The 25,007-nt window shown below is 37.2% G+C and overlaps 1 protein-coding gene across 2 annotated transcripts in view; it reads left to right on the forward strand.

Moving 5' to 3' along the window:
* The window catches only part of LOC149262702 (histone-lysine N-methyltransferase CLF-like), a 287,901-nt gene that overhangs the window by 198,102 nt on the left and 64,792 nt on the right, over nt 1-25,007 (forward strand). For both annotated transcript variants that reach the window (XM_089425080.1, XM_089425082.1), the window contains 4 exons: nt 19,453-19,609; nt 19,735-19,955; nt 20,240-20,371; nt 21,306-21,396. In XM_089425080.1, the coding sequence (XP_089281206.1) occupies nt 19,453-19,609; nt 19,735-19,955; nt 20,240-20,371; nt 21,306-21,396 (601 nt within the window). The remainder of the gene's footprint in view (nt 1-19,452; nt 19,610-19,734; nt 19,956-20,239; nt 20,372-21,305; nt 21,397-25,007) is intronic.

Here is a 25,007-nt window from a genome sequence, read left to right on the forward strand (position 1 = left end):
AAAACTAGATAAGTGGCCCACAGTGACTATGCTTTAAGCAATAATTACTTTCTGAGTTTTCAAGTCTAACCTTTTTCATATAAATAACTCTTGCAATATATTATAAGCAGTTTTTTAAAAAAGAGAGAAGTGGTCTGTCTGATCTCTTTTTAGTGTTGAGGAACGAAGTGCTAGATAGATTAAAGCTTGATAACTCTTTCTTGATAATTACTTGTGAATGTTAGCTATCTTCTTATTAATTTTATGTTCTATTCATCAAGCAATTATACAAAACTTCGAAGCATAAAGATCATGAAGAGACAAAGAACACTAGAAATTAGGCTCCAAGCTAGGGAAAAACCCCACAAAGGGGAAAACCCAATAAACCTTCTCCGAAAGAATTAGATCAAAATGAGATACCCAAGACCCAAGACCAAGACTACCACAAATATCAAAGTCAACCCTCCTCCAAGTCTCCTGTAATCAAGTCAAAGTCAACAAAAGTCAACATTGGACAAAATCTCGAAAATCTGGTCAAACCACAGAAAATTTTGGCCTTGCAATAGAGTCTGCATTTCGGCCCTGTAATAGGCTCAGAAAATCACAGAAAACTTTTAATGTGTTAGCAAAACTAGGGAAAAAAAGTCATCGTCTCTCCATTGACTTTCTTTTCACTCGTTTGACTTGTCTGATTTATTTGCTTGTCTTCCACAAACATCGATGTGATATGCTTAGTGATGAATGAGCTTCCAGGAGGTCGAGTTGACTTGTATATATAGTTTTCCCGGAGGGTCGAATAATTGTCACATAGGTCGACTTGTCCAAGGAAGGGATGACTTGGTCTTGTGTCGACTTTTTGACCCAAAACATTTTTTTTCTTATAAATGTCCAAATGTGACTTGACTCAAATACATTTCTTTTTGACTCATAGTAAATTCTGTTCGACTCTATAAGCATGAAAAACATGTTTTGACTAACATAAAAATAATGATAATGAATATAATAAATATGTTAATGATTTTATTATGTTATGAAGACCGCCACTAGTTACATTTTCAACACTCCCTCTTAACTAGGGAGGTATTCATAATGATTCAACCAGACAATCTCAAGTTGAAATATTTGTTGGAAACACTGAGAGGGGGGTGAATTAATATTTTCTTAATTCTTTCACAATTGGTTAATTTATTCCATTAAATATTCAGAGCATTAATACAAACATATGAAACATCACATTAGTGAACAATATACAAAGATTTTTCTCAACCAAATGTTGTGTTATGTACAATGTACATACAAGTTTACCAGATAAATCTAGAAGGAAGTGGAAGACTCCCCAAGGGTTTTACTAGCAAGCTGGAAGGAAGCAAAGTGCTCCCTAAATGGTTTGGGCTCCCATACCAGGGATAATGACCCAATTACAATCAAGCTGCAGGCCTTGCTGCTGCACCCCATTGCCACTTCTTCTGGTACTGCTGCACTACCACTGTTCACTGTTCTTGTTGATACTGTTGCCCCTACTACCACAACCACAACTGCCACTGTTCACTGCTTCGGCTCACTGTCACTGCTAACCAATTGTCCTCTGTTACTGCTGCTTACTCTCACTGTACTATTGCTATGCCTGCACTACACTGTTGTATCAAACCCTAGGTTACAATCAACACCTTGTCATAAGGCAAGTCAAATCATATCCCACATCATCATCTCTGTCACAATCATATAGGACCTTGTCACTGGCACTTCACTGTCACATTCATAGTACAATCATCACTGTATCACGTCACTGTCACACTAGGTCAAGGTTCACTGTTATCATTGTCTCACCAAGCATTTCTGTCTGTACTGATATACTATCTCAGTTTAATGACCATTATATATTTCTGCCATATAAACCATATATGAATCTTTGTTATACAACAAATTCAATGTTGATAAGAGCACTGCCACTAATGAGGTTGTAATAGGGTCATTGTTCTATTGTGACAAGGTCAACACTTAGTCGCTGTATAAATTAAGGTCATTTCACAATCACCAAGTTAGAGGGTCACTGTAATGTTAAGGTTCTTGGCATTCAGGATTACATGGTATACAAGAGCACTGTCATGGAAGACTTCAAGATTATTGTCTTGTTCAGAGCATAGCTGCATCATTATCACACATCAAGGGTATAGAGCAAGATCACGGTGATACGGATACAATCAAGAAGAGATCATCAATGTCACACTACCTAGTTTAGCAATTATAGAAATAAGCCATGTATGATACTCCTGTATAATCATTACTGCCACAATCTCAAAAATTTTGATCAAACATTACTAGCAACACACTGTCAATTATTCTCACTGTCAAGTCAATCTCCAAGTTACTGTTACAGTGAATGTGTGTTATTAGGGCTAGGTAGCTCAGTAGATTTCATTTGGAAAAACACTGCCTTTAGATCACTTCAGTATGTGCAATGGTAGATTTGGGTTCATGACAGGTTGGTGGCATCTACAACATACCACACTAGACTGTTTTGTGATTTACTTTCTTCAGGTAAGTAGAGGAGACAACATGGTACTAGATTTGATGAGATTAGCCTCCCAGTGTCTCTAATCAGAGTTTTACAATAAGACTGTGGTTACATAAGTGATCTTCAGGACTATCTTGAAATGCTTCAGATAGAGATTGCTGGTTGGAGTGCTTAGATCAGTCAAGCTTCAAGAGAATTCATTTATGCTTAAGGAGACCAATTTCCTCAAATAGAGCTGTCAAGAATGTAAGAAACGAGTGCTTCAGAACCTCTTTATTGAAGAGTTGCAAACATTTCTGTCATGTTTCATGAAACAATATCTCAACATCTGGATTTCTGTAACCATACTACATAAACAAGGGTTGGGAATTAATATTATAATATGTGGATCTTAGATCTATTCACTGCCATCGTACAAACTTGAATCAATTCTCCATATCAGAAGGTTTCATGACACTGTCATGCTTCAAGGGCTTGCAGATATATCCACTAATAGGCCACTATAAAGTCCATCATTAAGGTGTGTAGATGATATTGTGTTAGATTTGTTTTTTTATATCAGACCAGGTGGCCGAAGATTTGCACTGCTGCCACAGGGACAAAAAACGACAATGTATATGTATGATCAAAAGGTTGCCACCTCTCAGATACACCTTCCTCATATTAAACCCAAAAATTTCCTGAGAAACTTTGCATTATCCCTAAGAAGGTATCACAAAAAATTGAAAATTTTACCAGACAAAATCTGCGGAAGATGCATTGCAAGGCCATGCCCTCAATTGAATGCAAGAGTAGAAGCCCAACAAAGTTCCTTTTGGCTCAAACGTGATAGATGCAGGGAGAACAAATGAGGTTGTCACAAATTGCTCAGAAAGATGCCCTAACCAGGGTTTAAACTTTAAACCATAAGAGATTTGCTCAGATCCATCATTCTTCATTCCATTCGAAGCCTATATCTTCAACAAGCTGTGTTGACTTCGACCTTTCTGCAAGGATAAGACAAACAAAACCATATACTCAGAAAAATCAAAGAAAAAAAGAACCAAAACCCTTCCTTTGTCTTTTGGCCACAGGAAATCATCGGAAGTAATTCCCCCTAACAAGAGACCGTTCAGGACCTTCGACCCCACTATATTGCAACTTATGGAGCCAAATATTTGGAGACCTTAAACAAATCAGTAAGCAACTTGTGGAGCCAAACTGCTTCACGACTAACTTCACTGGTTGACATATATTCAACTTCAGTAGTACTCACCGCAACCGAGTCTTGTGTGCTCATTCATGAAACCATAGCGGATCCTAAACAATATCAACCACCTGTAGTACCTTTTCCATCTGCATCATCGCCTGCCAATCCGAATTTGTGTAGCCTAATAACTGAATCTTATTTCCTGAAACGTATCTCAAACAATGATGTATGGTCCCACAAAGATATCTTAAGATGTGTTTAGCTGCCATCCAATGATCATGTCTAGGCTCCATCTGAAACTGGCTAAGAGTATTTATTGCAAAACATACATTTGGCCAGTTGTTCATGAGGTACATCAAAGAACTAATCAGTTGTCAATAAGATGTTGGATCAACAAAACTTGAATCTGAACTCCTTAGCTTCTTTAAGTTGGTGATTGTAGGTGTTGTCATGCATTTATTATCCATTATGCCAAATCTCCATAGAATATTGATAAATCTCGCCAAGTTCTTGCCAAACTTCGAGTCCCAGGTAATAGTGCATTAGCTCAAGTTCTTTTGTATCAAATTCAACAGGGAGTTCCTTCTTGCATTGACAACTACAATGCTCCACACTCGTTATCAAAAAGCCATCCACATAAAGTAATATGATTAGAGGCACATTCTTAACTACCTTGATGTAGAGGTTCAAATCTATAGTAATTTTGGTGAAACCAAGTCTTATTAGATAAGCATCCATTCTAGCATACCATGCTCTACGGTTTGTTTTAAGCCATATAGAGCTTTCTTTAACTTGCAAACATGAGTTTCTTTTCTGTGCACTTCAAATCCTTAAGGTTGCTCAATATAGACTTCTTCATCAATTGTGCTATCTAGAAAAGTTGTTTTCACGTCCATTTGATGTATATTCCATCTCATAGAAGTTGCAATAGAGATGAGAGATCTAATTGTTGTGTACCTCGCTGTAGGTGCAAAAGTGTCATCATAATCAATTCCTTGTTGTTGAGAGAATCCTCTAACCACAAATCTTGCTGTGTATTTGTCAATACTCCCATCAACTGGATGCTTAATTTTGTGCACCCATTTGGAAGTCACAACTGATTTGTTCTTTAGTCTAGGAACGATTTCCCAAACATCATTCTTCGTTATTGATTGATATTCTTCTAACATTGCATTCTTTCGTAGTTGATGTTCAACTGCCTTTTCGTAAGAGGTATTTTTGCATCAATAAGTTTGGTCATATATGCTGTTGAAGAATGTAACTAGTGTCAGTCTTCATAATTATATTTTAGTCATGATGTAATGTATTTGTCAAAAGAAAGAAAAATAAATTTTATTATTAAAGAACTTGACTTATTAAAATATGGGTTTCATGCTTGGGTCAATTGTTTATAGGTCAAAGCCTCCATTGTAGGCTTCTAGGGTTTATGTCAAGTGTCCTTGTCGATGCCATAACGTGAATAACCCTTCTTGGGATTTATTTGTCAAGAAAGAAAACTATTTTAATGTAAATGAGGTCTTCTAGGCCTCCTCCACCAAGTCGGCCTCAAATTGGACAAGTCGGCCTAACTAAGGGGCAGAAACACCTATATAAATGCATGTTGAAATTTCAGAAGAACAAGAAAGTCGAATTTCATAAGAGTTGGCAGGCCGAGAATTGCAGGTACGCTGAGAATTGCAGGCAGGCCGAGAATTGCAAGCAGATCGAGAAGTGCAGGCAGGATGAGAAGTGTAGACAGACCGAGAAGTGCAGGTGAGACAAGAAGTGCAAGCAGGCTAAAAATTTCAGAAGTGCAGGCTGGTTCGAAAATCTAGTGAAACTGGGGCCGAAATTTCTGGGTTGTTGTCGAGTTAAAGCTGCTGGATAAGAAGAGACTATGAAATCATCTTGGAAGGTTGACTTGGTGGAGGAGGAAGACCTTTGGTCTAGGGTCTTGGTCTATCTCATTTTGAATTGCTGAAGGAAGGAATAGTTCTTGGCTGGGTTTTCCCCTATATAGGTGTTTTAGCCTTGGTTGAGTTCGTACATCTAGTGTACTTTATCTTCGTGTTTTGGTCTTGGTAATTGCTTGATGAAACTAAGATAAAAGAACATATGAAGGATAATAAGAACTCAAAAAAACCACTAGTAATTATCTCTTAGGTCTCTTGCTTTCTCTTAATGTTCCTTTTGTTGCTGTATGTCCTTCAACTTCTTGTAGAGTTGATCTTGACCAAGTTGGTCTTTTTCAAGTTTTTGGAATGATGGCAGGTTGTATAGGTTCGCTTGGTGCTTCTGGTTCTTCAATTAGATTTTAAATAAAAGAATTCCCATCGAAATTTTGTTTGTCCCATTTGATTTTTCAATTTTATTTGAATTCAAACTTTGATACCCCAACGAACTCTTTAATTTGGTAACAATAAAACTTTGACTTTAGGATTTTAATAATTTGCCACATCATCATATAAATAATACTGCCAGATCATCACGCCTCGTTTGCCTAAGCCAAATGAATGTTCCGACAACAACAACCCTTTAGGGTTTTGGACCACTGCCTTGGTGCACCAACTTTGACTGAGCGTATCCCTCAAACCGTGAAGGCCCACGAAATGCTCCACTTATAAAAGAAATCAATATAACATGGAGAATCTACTCACAAAGTCCTCCAAGACAAATTAGGAGATTTCTTGCCTCAAAAACTCTAATAACTATGGGGTGTGCTCAAGTTCATCCAGCTGCTAGGATTTCATCAACCTGCATGATGGGTTCCAAGGAATCCAAAGTCCTCCAAGACAAATTAGGAGATTTCTTGCCTCAAAAACTCTAATAACTATGGGGTGTGCTCAAGTTCATCCAGCTGCTAGGATTTCATCAACCTGCATGATGGGTTCCAAGGAATCCAATCCCTATGGTTAGGGTATCATATTATGGCATCATCATATTCTACATCATCATCCTGCATCTGCTTCGGGTATCATATTATGGCATCATCATATTCTACATCATCATCTTGCCTCTGCTTCTTGCCATCTTGTACCTCATGCTGCAATTGCTGTGTTGAGAAATGTAACTAATATCGGTCTTCATAATTGTATTTGAGTCATGATATAATATATTTGTCAAAAGAAAGAAAAAGAAAAATTATTTATTAGCATTGATTTCATGTTTTATTTATTTTATTGCTAGGTTAAAGCCTCCATTGAAGGCCTCTAGGGTTTATGTCATAAGTCCTAGTCCTTGTCATCTTGTAATAGACCCTTCTTGGGATTTGTGTGTCAAGAAAGAAAAATTATTTTGATGAAAATTGGTCATCTATGCGTCCTCCACCAAGTCGGCCTACCCTTCTCATGTCGGCCTCAAAGAGCAACTTCAAACCACTATATATTGCAATGGCTTCGACCTAGTTTGGAAGTGAGGAAAGACAAGATTCAATCTGCAGCTTTCAAGAAAAGAAATGACTGCGAGGAGCCTATTAGAGAAGGATTTATCATTGCATGAAGTAAGAAGACTAGGCGAAGAAGTACAAGGATAAAAAATTTGTGCTTAATTTGTCACACATTCGAAGGAATCTATAACAGAACAACGAAAGTGCAAAGCCGAAGGTAATGTACCAACCTAAAAAATTGCAGAGCAGACCAAGATCCTTGTTGACTCATCTTTTGAGAAGCAGAATTGTGAAGGGATGGGCTAGATTTTCACTGATCATATTGGGACGCTGACTTGGTGGATGGAGGAAAAATCTGTCTTAGTCAAAAGGGCTTGGTTGCCTCCTTTGATTTTCTTCTTGAAGAGAAGAAATTTTTGAGTTTTCCCCTTGAAGAGGGGTTTCGCCCTAGCTGAGAGCCTACATCTAGTGTCCTTTATCTTCATATTTATGTTTTGTTAGTTGCTTGATGATAAAAAGATAAAAGAAGACCTTAAAAAGATAATAAGAAATACGAAGAAATCACAAGTAATAGTCACCTTGGAAGTAACCTTGCATAAATGGTGTAATAACAATCTTTGCTATATGATGTGAATTGCCACTGCAACACTTGATAAAAAAGTTCCGATCGTAAGAATAAGTGTCCTATTTGAAATCCGATAAGTAAGCTTTACTCAAAACGTAGAACAAACTACAAAATTATAAAAAGAGCATCCAAAGCCTGAAGTCAATTAGCAGTTCTTGTGAATGTTTAATGCAAGAAAGGAGTAATAAAAGCCGAGTTGAAGATGTTCAGAAATGTAAGTAGTGTCGATCTTCATAATTGTACTTGAGTCAAGATGTAATGTATTTGTCAAAAGAAAGAAAAAGGAAAATTGTTATAAGCATGGGTTTCATGCTCTACGTATTTTGTTTCTAGGTCAAGCCTCCATTGAAGGCCTCTAGGTGTATTTCCTGAATCATTGTCATTTGTCATTATATTCTAGACCCTTCTTGGGCTTTGTATGTCAAGAAAGAATTTGTAAGCAAGTCAAAAGTGTCATTCATACCTCCTCCAATAAGTCAGCATCAAGAAATCATCAAGTTGGCCTCATGAAGGGATTTGACCATTTAGAAGAGGACTATATATAGCCGTGCATTCAAGCTATTGAAACATCATCCATCCATCAACTCAATTTGCAATTTGAAAACGAAAAAGGGGTCAAGAGGAAGGCTTAAGGGCACAGAAAAGTAGGACAAGATGAATAAAGAATGGAAGGATTTTTATCTAGCAAGAAGTTGAAATTATTTTATTACTCTGCCACACTTGTTAAGATGACTAAGGAAGATTGCAAGACCGAAGGTACAAAGTTAGAGTAAGGGCCGAAGATTCTTGCTGAATTATCTTGAAGAGGTGACTTGGGTTGAATTCGAAAAGAGTTTGACTAATCAACGTTTGGCCTCGATTTATGTGCCCAAAAATGCGGCTTGCCCAAACAAAGATAGCCCCCACAAAAACACAGTCAAAGGAGGTCAATGCATGCTGGTCAATGTTTGGTCAAACTGTCTAGAAATTCGACCTCCTGAAATTTTGCTCTCTTGAAATTTCGGACTTGTGGAGAAAGGAGGCCTAGAAATCCATACCCAATCAATGAGGAGAGTGAGAGAGAAGTGTGAAGATGAGTGTATCCAAATGAGGCTAAGGGATCATGTATTTATAGCAAATGTTGAGCATGAATAGACGTGATTGTTGGGCTTTTGAGCCTATATAAGTTTGTTGGCCGACCTTGACAATTTGTCCATAATCAAAATAAATTCATAACTTCATTTGTACATGTCAGAATCGGATGATCTTTAGATCAATCCACACCTCTTAGAGAGAGGAATCCAAAAAAAATATCAACTGTCATAAATAAGATGACCCATGTGGAGTTTGGCCCTAGTTGCCAATTTTAACACTCCCTCTTAACTAGGGAGAACTCCATCTGCTAATCCATCTTGCCAATCTGTACTATCTCTGCCATCAATGCATTGCTTTGGTTTGCTAAACTATGAAGAAGAAGAATTAATAGAGAATGTATAATACCATTCTCTACTGACCCGAAGTCAGTCCTAATCAAAGGAGAGTGTGTCAGACCACTCTTACTGATCTGAAGTCAATTCCAATCAAAAGAGAGTGTCTCATACCACTCTTACTGAGCCGAAGTTAGTTTTAATTGATCCCAGATCAATATTAGTCATCCTAGCATAGGGAGTACGGTAGTACATGATGCGTGCATCGGTAGTACTATGGTCCCTATCCTCATTTCCCTACTCATTGGCCAGACGAGAGGTACTTCCCATGAGTTCTAGACTGCATGGGTAGGATGTCTTAGTAGGAGAAGGATGAACCACTCATCTTGCCTACATGTCGCCAAGGGGTATCACAGGGGAAGGTTGAACCACTCACCCTGTACACAACAAACCACTAGGGGAAGGCTAAACCACTCACCCTATGGTTGCTCATCGCTCCAAGAAGTACCCCAAGCCCCCCAGAGCTCCCAGAGCTCAATGTCCATATCATACATGACCCTCATAAGAGGGTCTCTCCAAGAATCCAAGTTGTTCTTGGAAGTCCAAGAACTTGACCTTCCCCAGGTGCTTTGTCAGAATATTGACGACTTGCTCATCAGTCCCAATGTGATGGAGCCTTATTGCTCCTCGTTGTACCATATACCTGATAAAGTGGTACCTTATATCTATATGCTTGGAGCGATCATGAAACACAAGATTCTCTGATAATTGGATCCCACTCTGGTTGTCGTAGAGGATCACGTGGTATCCAACATATGTCCAAACAACTCACTGAAGAGTTTCCTTAACCAGACAACTTCATAGGAGGCCATAATAGCAGTTATATGTTCGACCTCGGCAGTGCTCAAGGCAATTGATTTCTACTTCCTGCTCATCCAGGATATCGAAGCAGAGCCCAAAGAAAAACAACATCCAGAAGTGCTCTTGCAATCCACCACACTGCTTGCCCAATCAACATCAGAATAACCATGCAGCCTCACATCTCCGGTAGTGTGTCTCAGTCCATGAGTGATTGTGCCTCGAAGACATCTCAGAAGATTCTTGGCACCAATCCATTGTATATGATGAGGCTCAACCATATATTGGCTCAATGTGTTAACTACAAAACATATGTCTAGACGGGAGATCACCACGAACATCAGTGATCCTAAGAGTTGACAATACTCAGAAGCATTTCCCAATTCAAGTCCAACAACACTACCACATAACTTATTAAAGTTAAGTTTTATTAGAGTAGTCACATACTTGTAGTCCACCATCCCAAATCTTTCCAATATCTTCACAACATATTTTCCTTGAGAGAGGAAATTTTCACCTGGCTTTTTCCAAACCTCCCACCTTTGGAAATAGTGCATCGGTCTTAGGTCCTTCATCTCAAATTCAGAAGGCAACTCACTCTTACATTTGTGAATGAAAGGGTCTGCACTTCCATTAGCTCCATGCTTGATTTTGTAGAGCCATTGAGAGGTGACAATCGAGTTGTCTTGGGGTCTAGGTACCACACCCGAAACATCATTCTTCATAATTGACTCGTATTCTTCATTCATAGCATCCTTCCATACTTGATGCTTCACAACTTCTTTGAATGATGAAGGCTCGTTATGAATGATAGTGCTCATGGCAGTCAAATATCCTTGATACCTCTTCAGCTTCTTTCTTTCACGGAAAGTTCCACTTGGTGCAATGTGTCTCTCGACATCTTCGAGAGTCTCCCTAAGCCATGAGGGTCTCCTTTTGGAGGGGGAGGGTTCATGAGGAGGAGGATCAATAGGATCCATAGATTCATCAACATCAGGCATCATTTCGTCTTCTTTTGCACCCTGATTTCTGGTGTCAACTTCTTTGTCTTTCCTTAGGATAGGAAGGTTGTTGATCTTCCCAAGGGCCATATCTTCGTCGAAGGTGACATCATGATATATCTCAACTTCCTTGTCACCAGCCACATAAATTCTATATCCCTTAGAATTTTCACTATAGCCCACAAATATTCCTTTCTTCCTAGATGCACATAATTTGCTTCTTTTCTCTTTCGACACATGAAAATATACGAGACTTCCAAAAATTCTAAAATGAGAGACATCGGGTTTTTTACTAGTGAAAATTTCTTAGGGAGTGTTGGAGTCCAATGCTTGATGAGGATATCAACATACATGACGATATATGCAACCTTAGTGCATAGGAACTTTGGAAGGCCTTGATCATGAAGCATGGCACAAACTGCTTCTACAATAGAGCGATTCTTCCTTTCAGCCACACCATTCTGCTCAGCAGTGTATGGCATTGTAGACTCCCTCTTAATGCTAGCTTCTTTGCAATAATCTTGGAATTCGTTGGATTCGTACTCGGTCCCATTATCTGTCCTCAATATCTTGATTTTATTCTCGGATTGGTTTTCGATCAAGGCTTTGAATTGTCGAAACTCGGTAAAGGTGAGATAATATAAGTATCCTCCCAAAGAGTTTACAGGCGTCATACTAGATATGTCAGAGTGGATCAATTGCAATATATCTGTGGTCTTGCTATTACTTGAGGGCTAAGTCACTTGGCACTGGGATTCAGGACACGTAGGATTCAAGATTCGTGGTGTCGGATTCAGACACTCTAACCCCTCGGAACAGGACACGTTATATATTATTTTATTAAAAAAAATATATATATATATATTAAAAATTAGATATTATCATATTTCTTACACAAATTTTAATTAATGATACAAATTTATTGATTTCAAACACAGATCTTCATCTATAGCTATTAGCATGCATAGTACATACAAAAATCAAATACATGTCCATCTATTATCTATTTCTTATGCTTGGCCCTCTTGCCACCACGAGAAATGTCTAATATTTTAGTCGTGTTGGAAAATCAAGATCTTTGTCATTAATATCACCCTCTAATCATTAATATCCAGAGGTATCTTTGTCATTACCTCTGTATCTGTATAGGGATCTTTGTCATTAATATCACCCTTTAAGCATTAACATAAGATAGAACAAGCATAACATGTCAAGTCAAGATTTTGTTTGGGTGATGCATACATTTTTAGGAGGGTCATGATACAGAAGTTCGACAACCAATGTCACTAACATCAAGGTACATAGAGGGATTGGTGCTCTTGATTAAATACGAGTTCCATACCCTAATACATGACAAAATTCAATGGAAACATTGCAATCCCCCAATCCTAAAATCTTGAAAAATTGATAAGTCTGCTGGAGTTTGAATGAAATCTAAAATTCTACTTTCTCCATATGAAATCCAATGAGGACGGAACCACTCTCAAACATCCTGAGTCATTTCATGGTAATGTTAAAAAATTAAGTAAAAGGATGAAAATGAAGATTAAGGAGAATGTCACTTTTACTTTAAGAATTTAACATTACCATGAACAAGACTTGTTTCCCAAAATCGCGACACGCTTTTGAAAATCGTGACACAACCTCGGATTCGACGTGTCGGAAAAGGACACGACGTGTCATATGATTTGGACAGGAATTCGGACCGAATCGTGTCGGATTCGTTGGATTCGGGATTCGTATGGGATTTAGGACGAATCCTGTGACTTAGCTTGAGGGGAGTGGCCCCCTTGTAAGTTTTCCTTCTGCACATGCCAGACATACACCTTTATGCTCTACTTTGAACTCGCGCATACCTGTCACCATCTGTCTCACATCCGATAGGGCCTTAAAATGAGGATGCGCAAACCTCCGGTGCCATGGTTCAAATTGTAGAGATGTGTCGCAAGACATGGATCCCAATGGACTTCCTCCAACTTGATACAAAGTGTCAAACTTGAACCCAAGAGTAAAAGCATCTTTCAAATTTCTTTTCCAAACACGTACCTTTCCATTGATGAATGCTGCCTTGAATCCTTTGCCCTCCATGGATGAAATAGACACCAGGTTCTTCTTGAGATCAAGTAAATATAGTATTTCTTGCAAATGAATAGTGTTACCTTGATTCAGTTGAAGGGTAACATTCCCTACTCTCTTCACGGGATAGGTGGCATCGCCTCCAAATATTATCTCCAAGTATGTCTCTTTTTCTATCAAATTAGAAAGGGCTTCCTTGTATCTGGTGAAGTGCCTTGAGGCACCACTATCAATCAACCAATTTCGCAAAGTGTCCAGAAGAGAGGCGGTGGAGAGGGCTGATATAAAATAGTACTCTTTTTTTTTATTGTTAACAACATTGGATTCTTCATACCTGGCGTTCATTGATTTCTTGGAGGGTCGACCATTTCCTTGATGTCTTGCATTCCTTTTTCGTTTGCCATTGGACTTGCCATTCCTTTGATCATTGTTGTTGAAGTTGCCCTTGGAATGATTGTGATCATCATCACGGGATGTGTCCCTTCTATTTGGACACTCCCTTGCATAGTGGCCAAACATATTGCAAACAAAGCATCTTCCCTTCCTTCCATTTTTGAATCCCGGTCTTCCTTGACTTTTCTTCTTTGAACCTGGATTGTTCTTCCTCTTGGCATGAGGGGAGAATGCAGTGGGGTTGCTTCCATCAGGAGGCATTTCTTACTCCACCATTCTTGTTTCTTCTTGAATGCATCTCGACATCAATTCTTTGAACCCTGGAATTTGATCATTGTTGAGTATGGTGGTGCTAAATACATACCACTCAGGTGGGAGTCCTCCAAGGGTGGTGAGAGTAAGTTCCTTGTCAGGAATGACCTCTCCAATCGAGAGTAGATCATTCTTGATCTCAGTAATCCTCAAGAAATAGGATTGAATGTCCTCATCCTTGTCCTTCTTAATATCCTTCAACTTATTCTTGAGAAATAGAATTTGATTAACATTACTAACCTAGGACATGCCGACCAACCTGTCGTAGATCTCCTTGGAGGTCTTCAATTCGGAGATATAAGCCACCAGATGCTTGTCAATGGAATCCCTAATAATTTTCTTCGCTTTGACTTCAGCCCTATTGTACTTGGTCTTCGTAGCAACCAGTGCATTTGAAGGAGGCTCAGGGATTTTACCGTTTACGTATCCATCACTTTTTTTCTTCCAAAGTGAAATCAAGAGACATCTTCCATCCATGATAGTCAGATTTATGATGGAGCTTGTCTTCAGCTGGGAAGTAGGATGAGGTACCCATTGGGCCTTTTGTCCTTGTCCAACTGGCTTTGGTGATTACAATTTCACTCTTGCTTGGGCTTTGTCTTCACCTCAGTGTCGATACCACGTTAATTTTAGGCAACAATGGTATGTTCTATGCTTTAGAGCAATTTTACTTCAATTTCTTTAGTAGCCCAATATCAATATCCAGATTAGCAATCACATCAATATGATAGTAAAATGTAGATAGAACATAAACATAAACAGTTGAAGACAAGCGAAGACAAGAGGACACAAGATGTGGCACTAATGAGGGACAAACCCAATGTGGGGAACCCTTGATCAATTCTTCTTATATTCTTCAATAGTTCAACAGAGAAAGAGATAATACAATTTACAAATCTGATAATTTATGACAGCAACAAAAGAGCCCTAACCAAAAAAGTCAATGCTGGTCAACATGGCAGATTTGACCCTCAATAAATTGGTCAACTTAAATCAACCTCAGCCTCCAAACAACAAGATGAATCAACCCTCAAAAGAACCCAAAAGCAGCCCAGTCAAATCTGGTAAAATAGCCAACTTGCGGTTAGCCCTAGCTGCAGTCAACGTTGGTCAAATTCAACGTTTTGCCTCGATTTTTGTGCCCAAAAATGTGGCTTGCCCAAATAGAAATAATCCCCACAAAATCACAGTCAAAGGAGGTCAACAGATGCTGGTCAGTGCTTGGTCAAACTGTGTAGAAATTCGGTCTCCTGAAATTTTGCTCTCTTGAAATTTTGCTCTCATGAAATTTCAGTCTCTTGAAATTTCGGCCTCCTGAAATTTCACACTCCTAAAATTTCGGACGTGTGGAGAGATTGAGGCCTAGAAATCCGTACCCAATCAATAAGGGGAGAGAGGGAGAGAGAAGTGTGAAGATGGGTGTGTCCAAATGAGGCTAAGGCATCATGTATTTATAACAAACGTTGAGGATGAATAGGTGTGACTGTTGGGCTTTTGAGCCTACATAAGTTTGTTGGTCGACCTTGACAATTTGTCCATAATCAAAATAAATTCATAACTTCATTTGTACATTTTGGAATCGGATGATCTTTAGATCAATCCTACACCTCTCGGAGAGAGGAATCCAAGAAAAATATCAGATGTCATAAATAAGATGACCCATGTGGAGTTTGGCCGTAGTTGCCAATTTTAACATGAGTCTACTTGGAGAAAGGACCAAGACCGAATCTCAAAAGCCGATATTCAAGCTTTGTTTTCTAGCTAAGGAAGTTGTCATTTTGTGGTCTGTAGTCAAAAGGACCTGGGCACACACACACACACACATACATATAAGATCCGAGCTCTATTAGTGACCAAGAGGTCGACCTAGAAGGATCACGATACTTGATAAATAAGACCTGTTTTGAGAAGTCTAATTTTGTAGGACAGAATCTCAGTCTTTTGAAGTCCATCAATCTTGCAATTTGTGGAATGTTGAAAAGGATCAAGGTATACATACTTTGACGAATAGATGTCTATCCCTATTGAAGAAAGTTCTATCGTTGAGTAAGCGTATTATCTCTAAAGGAAAAAATCTATTTGAAGACCTGTAGCAACTCATTCTTGGAAGCCTCTACTACAGTCAAGAGAAAGTAGACCAACTTGAAGTCCTCAACAAATTCAAGTAAGTGTTGTTATTGTTATTACTACAATAAAGAGAAAGCAAATCAATTTGAAGTCCTCAAAAAATTCAAGTAAGTATTATTATTACTCTTTATGTTTTAATTCATCTAACATTATGTTTTTCAGTTTGCAAGGAGAGCAAGAAGCTTAATGGAACATCAATCTTTCAATCATATAAATCTAAGGTATGTATAGCATGTTCATTTGTTAAAAATATAAAGTTTTAGGGTTAAATTACTTGTGTGATCCTAAGGTTTGCAAATTCTCATTATATCTAGGGATTGTAAACCCTAGATAGTTCATATGAAAACCCTCACCCTATTTGCTTGTTCCTTCTTAGAAACCCTATCTCATAATGTCTAGGGTTTGTAAGTAGCCCAAGTCCTTGGCAAGAATGAAATTGAATCCCTAGGAATTCATTCTCTAAAAGGTAATGGAAACACTAGATAATCATCACGCTATTGTACTTGTATATTTTGGTTGTGCTTGTCAATAAATATTGTAGGTATATATTAAGAATGGCAACTTGGTAAATCGAGTTACATCCTTGGGCACTATAATAAAAGTTGACCCATATGGAGATGGACTATGAAGACACTATCATGATTCTGTGGGGGCCCTTCAATAAGGAAACCATACAAGATTCGTAAAAGGAGCAACTAAAGGTATGTTTAAGATTACAAGATTTGTAAATAATCTTCTTTATTTAAGGTACGATCATTTTGAAATTTGCTTTGTAATACTAACTCACTCATGTCTAGAGTTTTGAATCATAAATATCACCGCTTAGTGTGATTAATCTTTGAATTAAATCAACCCTTGCCTTACTATCATTTGTTCACCTTGGTAAAATCCTAATCTTTATGGTTCACTACAAAACCCTAGCCCACTGAAGATTTGTTGATAAAGTCTAGAACTTATAATGAAATCCTAATCTCTTGATGTTTAAGGTTTGTTGATATGAAATCCTAGATTTTTAGGGTTTGATGAGTTAGGATATATGACAAAACCCTTGTAATAGTTAATAAAAGATCTTGGGAATGAAACCCTAGTTATATGTGCTTCCGTATGTTGAGACCCTAGCTTGGTCAAAATTGTTGAATATCTAACATTGAAGTTTGATTGTTTGTATCTAGGGCTTATGACAAAAGCGCTAGTAGAGATTGATATAAGTTTCTAGGGCATGCTAATAAAACCCTAGATGTAATAATGCTTTTGCTATGATTGAAATGGATTGTTGATATCTAAAGTTTAGTTTTGATGATGGAATCTAAGGTTTGTGACAAAAACCCTAGCATAGATTGCTGTGAAAGTCTAGGGCATGGAAGGTGTAACCCTTGATGATTGTAAACCTAATGAGGTTTAGGTTTTGATATCTAAAGTTTGATTTATTATGCTCCCATTGTGATGACATTCTAACCCTATATTGATAAAGTTGACTTCATGCTCTATATTTGTACTTGGTTGAACTTGTTGAAGATTTGCAAGTACATAGTCTTCGAGATGTTGAAGATGCTTACCTACCTCATATCTGATGATAACTTGATAATGATGTTGCACGTGATGGAAAGGAGGAGTTGATGACATTGAAGTTTACATTGTTGATGACCTTGTGAAGATAAAAGGAATAATGTATTGGAAGGTTGAAGTTCTTCGATGATATGAGGATGTGAAAGAAAGAGCCTATGTATGAATTTGTCCCCTAGTAAAGAAGAAGCTTGGATAAAGAAAGAGTATTTCTCCCTAGTTGAGAGGGAGGGTATATTGTGATAACTATAGTAAAGACTGTAAAGAAAGAATGAGATTGGAGAATGATGAAAACACTACATATGGTTATTCGTGATTGACGAAGTTATGAGCAAGAATTGAATGTTTTGGAAGGTGCTGAGGTTGAGTTTAATGCTGTTGGAAAATTTGAAGAGGGAAGCTTCCATCGAAATGTATTTGGATGTTGTGACCTAAGCATCATAACAATTGAAGACCCCGAAGATTGTGCTAGCATACAAGAACATATACATTGAAATTTTGATATTGATTGGGGTCGTGAATCTATAATACATGCCAACAGATGAATAAGTCGCTGATGTGTTGACAAAATCTCTTCCCAACACGAAGTTAGTTTATTTAGGAGCATGCTCAGATTGGTGGATATCTCTGATTTGGTTGAAGGTAGAGATGAATTACCATAAAACTGAGATATCAAAATGAGATATCCAAGACCAAGGCGAAGACTGCCACAAAGATCCAAGTCAAGCCTCCTCCAATCAAGTCAAAGTCAACAAAAGTCAACTCTAGTCAAAGTCTCTGAAATCTTGTCAAACCACAGAAAATTTCGGTCGTGCAATAGAGGCCAAATTTCGCCCCTGTAACAGCCTCGTAAAATTGCATAAAATTTCGCACATGTTAGCAGAATTGGGGCAAAAAACTCGCCTTTGTTCTCTCCTTTGATTTTCTTCTCTCCCCTTTGACCTCGGCTTATTTATCTTCTTGTCTTTCACATAAATCGATGTGATATGTTGAGCGATGAATGAGCTTCCAAGAGGGTCAATGTGAATAGTTGCCACATAGGCCGACTTGTCCAAGGAAGGCCCGACTTGGTCTTGTGTTGACTCTTTGACTCTAAACATTTTTGTGTATTTATTTATTTCTTATAAAATTTCAAATGGGACTTGACTCAATTACAATTCTTTTTGACTCAAAATAAATTCTCTTTGACTCTATAAGCATGAAAAACATGCTTTGACTAAAAATAAAAATAAATTATAAAAATAATAATAATAATAAATATAATAAATATGTCAATGATTTTATTACATTATGAAGACTGAGACTAGTTACATTTTCATCATATAAAAGAGATTCGAGAGAGCTGCAACAATGTATACTGAGTACGGGATGGATTGAAATTCTAACTGGTCATAATGAGAAGAACTAAATATTTAAAAATTTATACTGTGCTATATTATTTTGGGTGCCAAACATCTCATATTAGGCCCATGAATGCTTTTAGAACTCCATGCACTCCAATTGTCAAATTTGGTTGTCTCTTAGTGAAGAGCAAATGTGCCCTTGTTCCATGTAAAGACAGTAAATGTGTGATACGGTTCATAATTTGATGTAGCCTTTTTTACAACAGGTGAAGTTGCAAAAATTTGGATTCATAATAAGAAGATAATGACTTTTTTATGGCTGGTTATCAAAGCATAGAACATGGAACAAAAATCTGAAAGCATATTCATTGTAAGATGAGAAATGGAAAAACTGAGGGTATGGTGGGTTATAGAGTGCTGAATTTTTAAAAGAACTAATCAAGTGTGGATGCATGCCAAACACTGAACAGGAAAATTTGTGCTAGCATAAAAGAAAAATAACGTTTGTATATTGTTGAAATAACTGGGGTTCTAGTTTGGTGATTTCGTAGCATATAGCATGTGATAAATTGTAGAAACAGCTATGTGAAACCCACGTCATATGCATCCAGTAAGGAGGGTTAAGGATACAGTAGTATTATTTGTTTAAATTTTCTATACATGGGACCTAAATCTATTCTGGACTTCTTCCTTTTATGTAGCTGCTTTATAGCACGCAACTTATTGAATGGTCTGAAGACCTGTTCTGAGATAGCGGAATATATCCATCGCAATGAATCCTCGATGCAGTGGGCAGCTGGAGATGGGCCAAATTCACGGTCTGATGGAAATGGGAAGACTGACCGTAGTGATTCTATGGTTGGTATCCATATGCTAACTCTTTGTTTTTATTTTTTATTTTTATGAAGGGTTAATTTAGTCTTTCCTGGATATTGCTATTAAGGTTTTATACAATTGACCCAAGAAAGTCAATTTTCCTACAGGGAACAGAAGCTCGAACACGAACAAGATTTTGGCGTAGAAGGGGAAGAGTACGAAGGCTGAAGTACACTTGGAAGTCTGCTGGTCACCCCTCAATAAAAAAGCGAATTGCTGATAGCAAAGATCAGCCATGTAGGCAGTTTACACCATGTGATTGTCAATCCATGTGTGGAAAGCAATGTCCCTGCCTACGTAGTGGGACTTGTTGTGAAAAATACTGTGGGTAAGATGTATTCCCGTTCGTTATTATAATCATATTGAAATTTGAACTCATGCTTGTAGAGTTTCTAAAGCGAAAAGGGAAAAAAACTGTTTTTGATCATTTTTATTATAATTTTATTTAGCTATTTTGTTTATTGTCCTGGTTATTTGTCGCTATGTAGTAATTTAAGTCATTCTAGAAGCCAAACATCATGTCATGTTTCTTTTATTGGTCTAATGAATTCATTTGTCCATTTGCCACTATGCATGCATTTTATTACTTTGATTTGTTGCTTTTGTTTCCAGGTGTTCGAAAGGCTGCAAGAATCGTTTCCGAGGATGTCACTGTGCAAAGAGTCAATGTCGAAGTCGACAATGCCCGTGCTTTGCTGCTGGACGTGAATGTGATCCAGATGTTTGTCGGAATTGTTGGGTTGGGTAGAACACATTCCCTATGATATCATCATTTTCTTTCTGCTGGATATATGTTTTCTTTGTCTTTTTGGAATCATTGGGTGATCACAGATCACTTGTAGATAGCCCAGTAACTATTCCTCTCCAACGATCAGTACTTTCTTTTTAATGGTAGAAGTGACATCTAGTTCATGAAAATGGATAAACTAATCAGACTTTTAAAGGATTATTAAATTAGAAGTGTTCTGTTTAATCGGATTCTCAAATCTCTAAAATTTAGTAAAATGTGGATATGAAAATTAAAAATGCCTGCCTGTATCAAAAGGAAATTCCAGTAACTCACATTTTGCAATCTATGATGCAAACCTTTTCCTGTTAATATAAAAGAATAATCTCTGCATAAAGTCTAATTTTCTGCATCACTCATTGTGAATGGCCCTGTGTAGATTCTAAGCTAATATTAAGACTTGCATATATTGTTATGGCATGGAATGGCATTGTGCTTTCTGCACTGTTAGTATCTGTTGATGCATCTATATTCATTTTAATTGCAAATTGGACAGTCTAAACTTTAGAGCACATGAAGTAATTTTTGTGGCATTTTGCTTCAGAAGCAAATGGTTTTGTCGGATGCAAATGATGTGCTTTGATCTAATTTTATGACTTTAATATTTTAGTTGTGCTTTATACTGCGCAAAACTCAATACTTTGGTCTATGCAATAATTGTGAAGACGCTACTTTGCAGTGAATGTGATTTTAGTTTCTCGTAAGAGTTTTGTTTATGGAATTATATCTGTAAATTGTAGGGATTTTCCCTTGAGCACTGTCTCGTTTGCTTTAAATTCTGTATATATTTGTATTGCATGTTGCATCCAATATCTATGTAGATATTGATTAGACTTTCTAGTTGTTTTCCTATGAACTGCTCTTTCTCATCTTTTTGCTTTATGCCTACAGTTGTGGAGATGGCACTTTGGGCGGTCCACCACAGAGAGGTGATAACTATGAATGCAGAAATATGAAGCTTCTCCTAAAGCAGCAGCAGCGAGTAAGACTGGTCTTTTCCTGTTATAAAACTTGATTTTGTGGAGTTCTCATATAATTATTATTATTTTATTTATTTATTTTAAATTGAAAATGCATTAGCAGAGATTTTATGATGGTACTTTTTTTGTCATTTAGCACTTCTTGGACTCCTGTGTCAAGGTTTATTACAATATTGTATTTTATTATTCTAATGAAAATCATGGTTTTTCCTTTGCTGGGTCTCTAGCTTGTTGAATGTCCCATTTTGCATAATGGGAATGTTGTGCGTTCTGTATTTTCAAATTGAATGCCTCTTAAGAACATTCTTCAAATATGCTTGAGGCCATTTCTTCCAATGAATTATGGATCATATTATTCAATCAGATTTGTTGATGTAAATGAGTTTTTGTATGGTTTTTGAGAAATTGCTTAGAAAGGCATCTGTGCAGATATACTGAAACTTCATTGGTCCTTTGTTGAGATATAGTGAATCTTTACTGCTCCTCTCTAGATCTCGTCTCCAATGAAGTGATACCTGATCTAAATATTCTTGGACTTGTCATGAAGCACTGGATTCTCAAAAAGTTTGATACAACTCTGGTTATCATACTAAATAAATGTAGGCTCCAACTCCTAACAAAACAACCTAGCAAGTAACTTGCAAAGCCAAAGAGTCTCACAACTTGCAAAACTTGCTTGACATATACTCTACCTTTGCTGAATTAAGTGCGGCATAATCTTGCTTCTTGCTAAACCATGAAATTACTTGTGAGAGCCATATAGTTGGGAAAATTCCTTGGTTGTCTACTCTCCCTGAATATACTCCTAGGAGCCTCCACATGCTTTTGAGCGTCCCTTAATGTCCATTGTAGTCATCGAGGCCTCATATTGATGGAAATGGAAGGAGCCTCGAACTTCGCATCTTGAATTAAACAATGAGTACCTGAAGTTGGCGGCGATGAGATTTCGTCAATCTTTGGAGCCACTTGCTCCTTGTCTTCGGTCTCTGGAAGGGACTCATGCGACTTCTTGAATGCCAAGCCCTCCTCAAACATGGCATCTCGGTTCACCACGTCTTCCTTTGTGCAGAAATGAAAAGCCTCTACGCCTTTGAGGTCTCACTATAGACAAAAAATATAGTTTTTTCTACTAGGGCTCTAACTTCGTCGTCTTCTCTATTAGTACATGGACATAGATTGGACAAACGAAAATGTGAAGTGGTTGATCCCCAACTTTACTCCAAAGAAAACTTCTTTTGGAGTTTTGTCCCCCAAGACCTTATGAGGACATCTGTTTTGCACATACTGTTGTATTGCATGCCTCTGCTCAGAGGAACATAGGCAGATCTTGGTCATGAATCATTGCCTTGGTAGCTCCAATTATGTATTGATTCCTCCTTTTGGCAACCTCTTTTTGCTGTGGGGTGTACGACAAATGCAAGAGGTCTACTCACCACCATAATCAAACCTCAAGACTTTGATATTCTTGCTTGTCTGATTCTCCATGGGAGGCTTGAACTCTCCTAACCGATTGAAGATGTCATCGATGGTTGTCATAAAGACGATCAACGTCCTTAGAGAGGAATCATCTATGAAGATTACATAATAGCTAGCACTTCCCAATGATGCTATTGACATCGTGCCACACACGTCTCTATGCACTAGATACAAGATCCCCTTGGAGCTATTTTCTCCAGTAAGAAAAGTAGCCTTGGCATACTTGCTAAGAGACACTCTTGGACACCCCTTGGACACTCTTTGTTGCTCCACATTGAACACTAGAAGACTGCTGATAATCTCCCTTAGTATGGGCAACATTGTCAATAGAGGAAATTTCAGCCTAAAAGTACCCATGCAATTTTCAACGTAATTTCCATGTCATAAGATGTAAACTAATCAAAGTCCTTCAAATTTAAAAAGAGGTACATGTCCTAAATAATTTTAAATTGTTTAATTTAGTGTTTTGTCAAACATTTTCTTATTAATTTGGGTATCTTTGAAATATTTTGTTATTGATTTGGGTATTTGTGAAATATTTTATTAATGTTATTTACCTACCTACTGTTGAAAAATGCAACTAAGTTCGGTCTTCATAATGACATGTGTAATTGTGATTTTATGTAATTGATAAAAGGAAGAAAAATAAAATTATTATTGTAATACTTGCCTCATGGGTTTCATGAGCAAGGGTTTTTTTTTATAGTTTGACTCCCATCGTGAGTCCTTAGGATTGGTCATAAAGTCAAATGGAGTCTATGTCATGTATAAAGGACCCTTCTTGGGCATGTTATATTTTGTATGGGTCATTAATTAAGTATACAAGCCCTCCAAGACTAGCACAAAGGATCTCCTAGCAAGTCAGCTTCAAAAGAAATGACAAACAAACATGTTGGCTGACTTTGGTATAAGTTGGCTTATTATGAGGCAACAACCACTATAAATAGGCAGGTCAGACCATTTCAAAAGACAAAATTTTCGGACATCTCATCTTTGAAATTCGGTTGAAGTCTGAAGAAAAGAAGTGCGAGAATCATCTAGAAGAGAGCCTCACAACCATTGAGAAGAAGGAAGGGAGAATGAAGGTACTACAGGGCTGTTTTTAGAACTGGTTTGCAGACACATCTGCGAAGGTCAAAAAGATCTTCTGCTGCAGGAAACACCAAAAATGTTGTAGACCTTCAGGGCAACCTAATTCAGGGAAAGGATCAGAAGTGCAGTGCTAAAACAAAGGACCGAAAATCTGAAGTATAATCGAAGTATAGAGAGGACAAGCAGCTAAATCAAGTGTTGACTTGGGTACAAAAGAGAAGCAATGAAAGGGAATTTGTGTCTTGGTCTTGGAGCGGCAAATAGGTCAAGGATCTTGGTCTTGATATTCGTCAAATAGAAGTCTCTATAAGAAGAATAATTTTGTGCGGGTTTTCCTCTCAAGCAGGAGAGGCTTTGGCCCTGGCAGATAGCCTACATTTTGTGTCTCTTGTCTCTTTATTATTTATGTACTGGTAACTGTTTAATGAAAGAAGAACACAATAATAATCAAAAGATAAGGAACTATTCTAATAGTAAAAAGCATTGACAAGTAGTTGTCTCTCAGAGAAATCATTTATTGCTATGCCTAGATTTCTTAACGCCTACCCATATGAATTAGAATATCGAAAATGCTATTAATGCAATGTAAATATTGATATTAGTGAAAAAATATAAATTAAAAATGCCCAGAAAAACACAAAAAAATAGTTAAATATAAAATATATATAAATATTTAAAAATAAAATATAATTATAGTTGAATATAAAATAGTTAAATAGTTAAATAATGTATTTAAGAAATGACAAGTTACTCGATTCTAGTGAAAAATATAAAATATATAGTTAAATATAAAATAGCTAATTTGTTAAAAAATGTTTCAAAAAATGTATTCCAAAACGGACAAATTATCAGATTGCGGCCAAAAAATATACTTCAAGCAAAATTCTTGCTTCAGTGGAGATTGTTGTTAAAAAAGCAAAAAATAGTTATATATATAGTTGAATGTAAAAAATAAATATAGATAGTTAAATTTAAATATAAAAAATATATAGACAATTATTTTAATAAAAGTGGTATATATTGAGGGATTTCGATAAAAGTAAAA

This window comes from Pinus tabuliformis, chromosome 6 (genome assembly GCF_031772625.1).
Source record: "Pinus tabuliformis cultivar Carrire ecotype Pingquan chromosome 6, CPIR1, whole genome shotgun sequence".
NCBI classification, from domain to species: Eukaryota; Viridiplantae; Streptophyta; class Pinopsida; order Pinales; family Pinaceae; genus Pinus; species Pinus tabuliformis.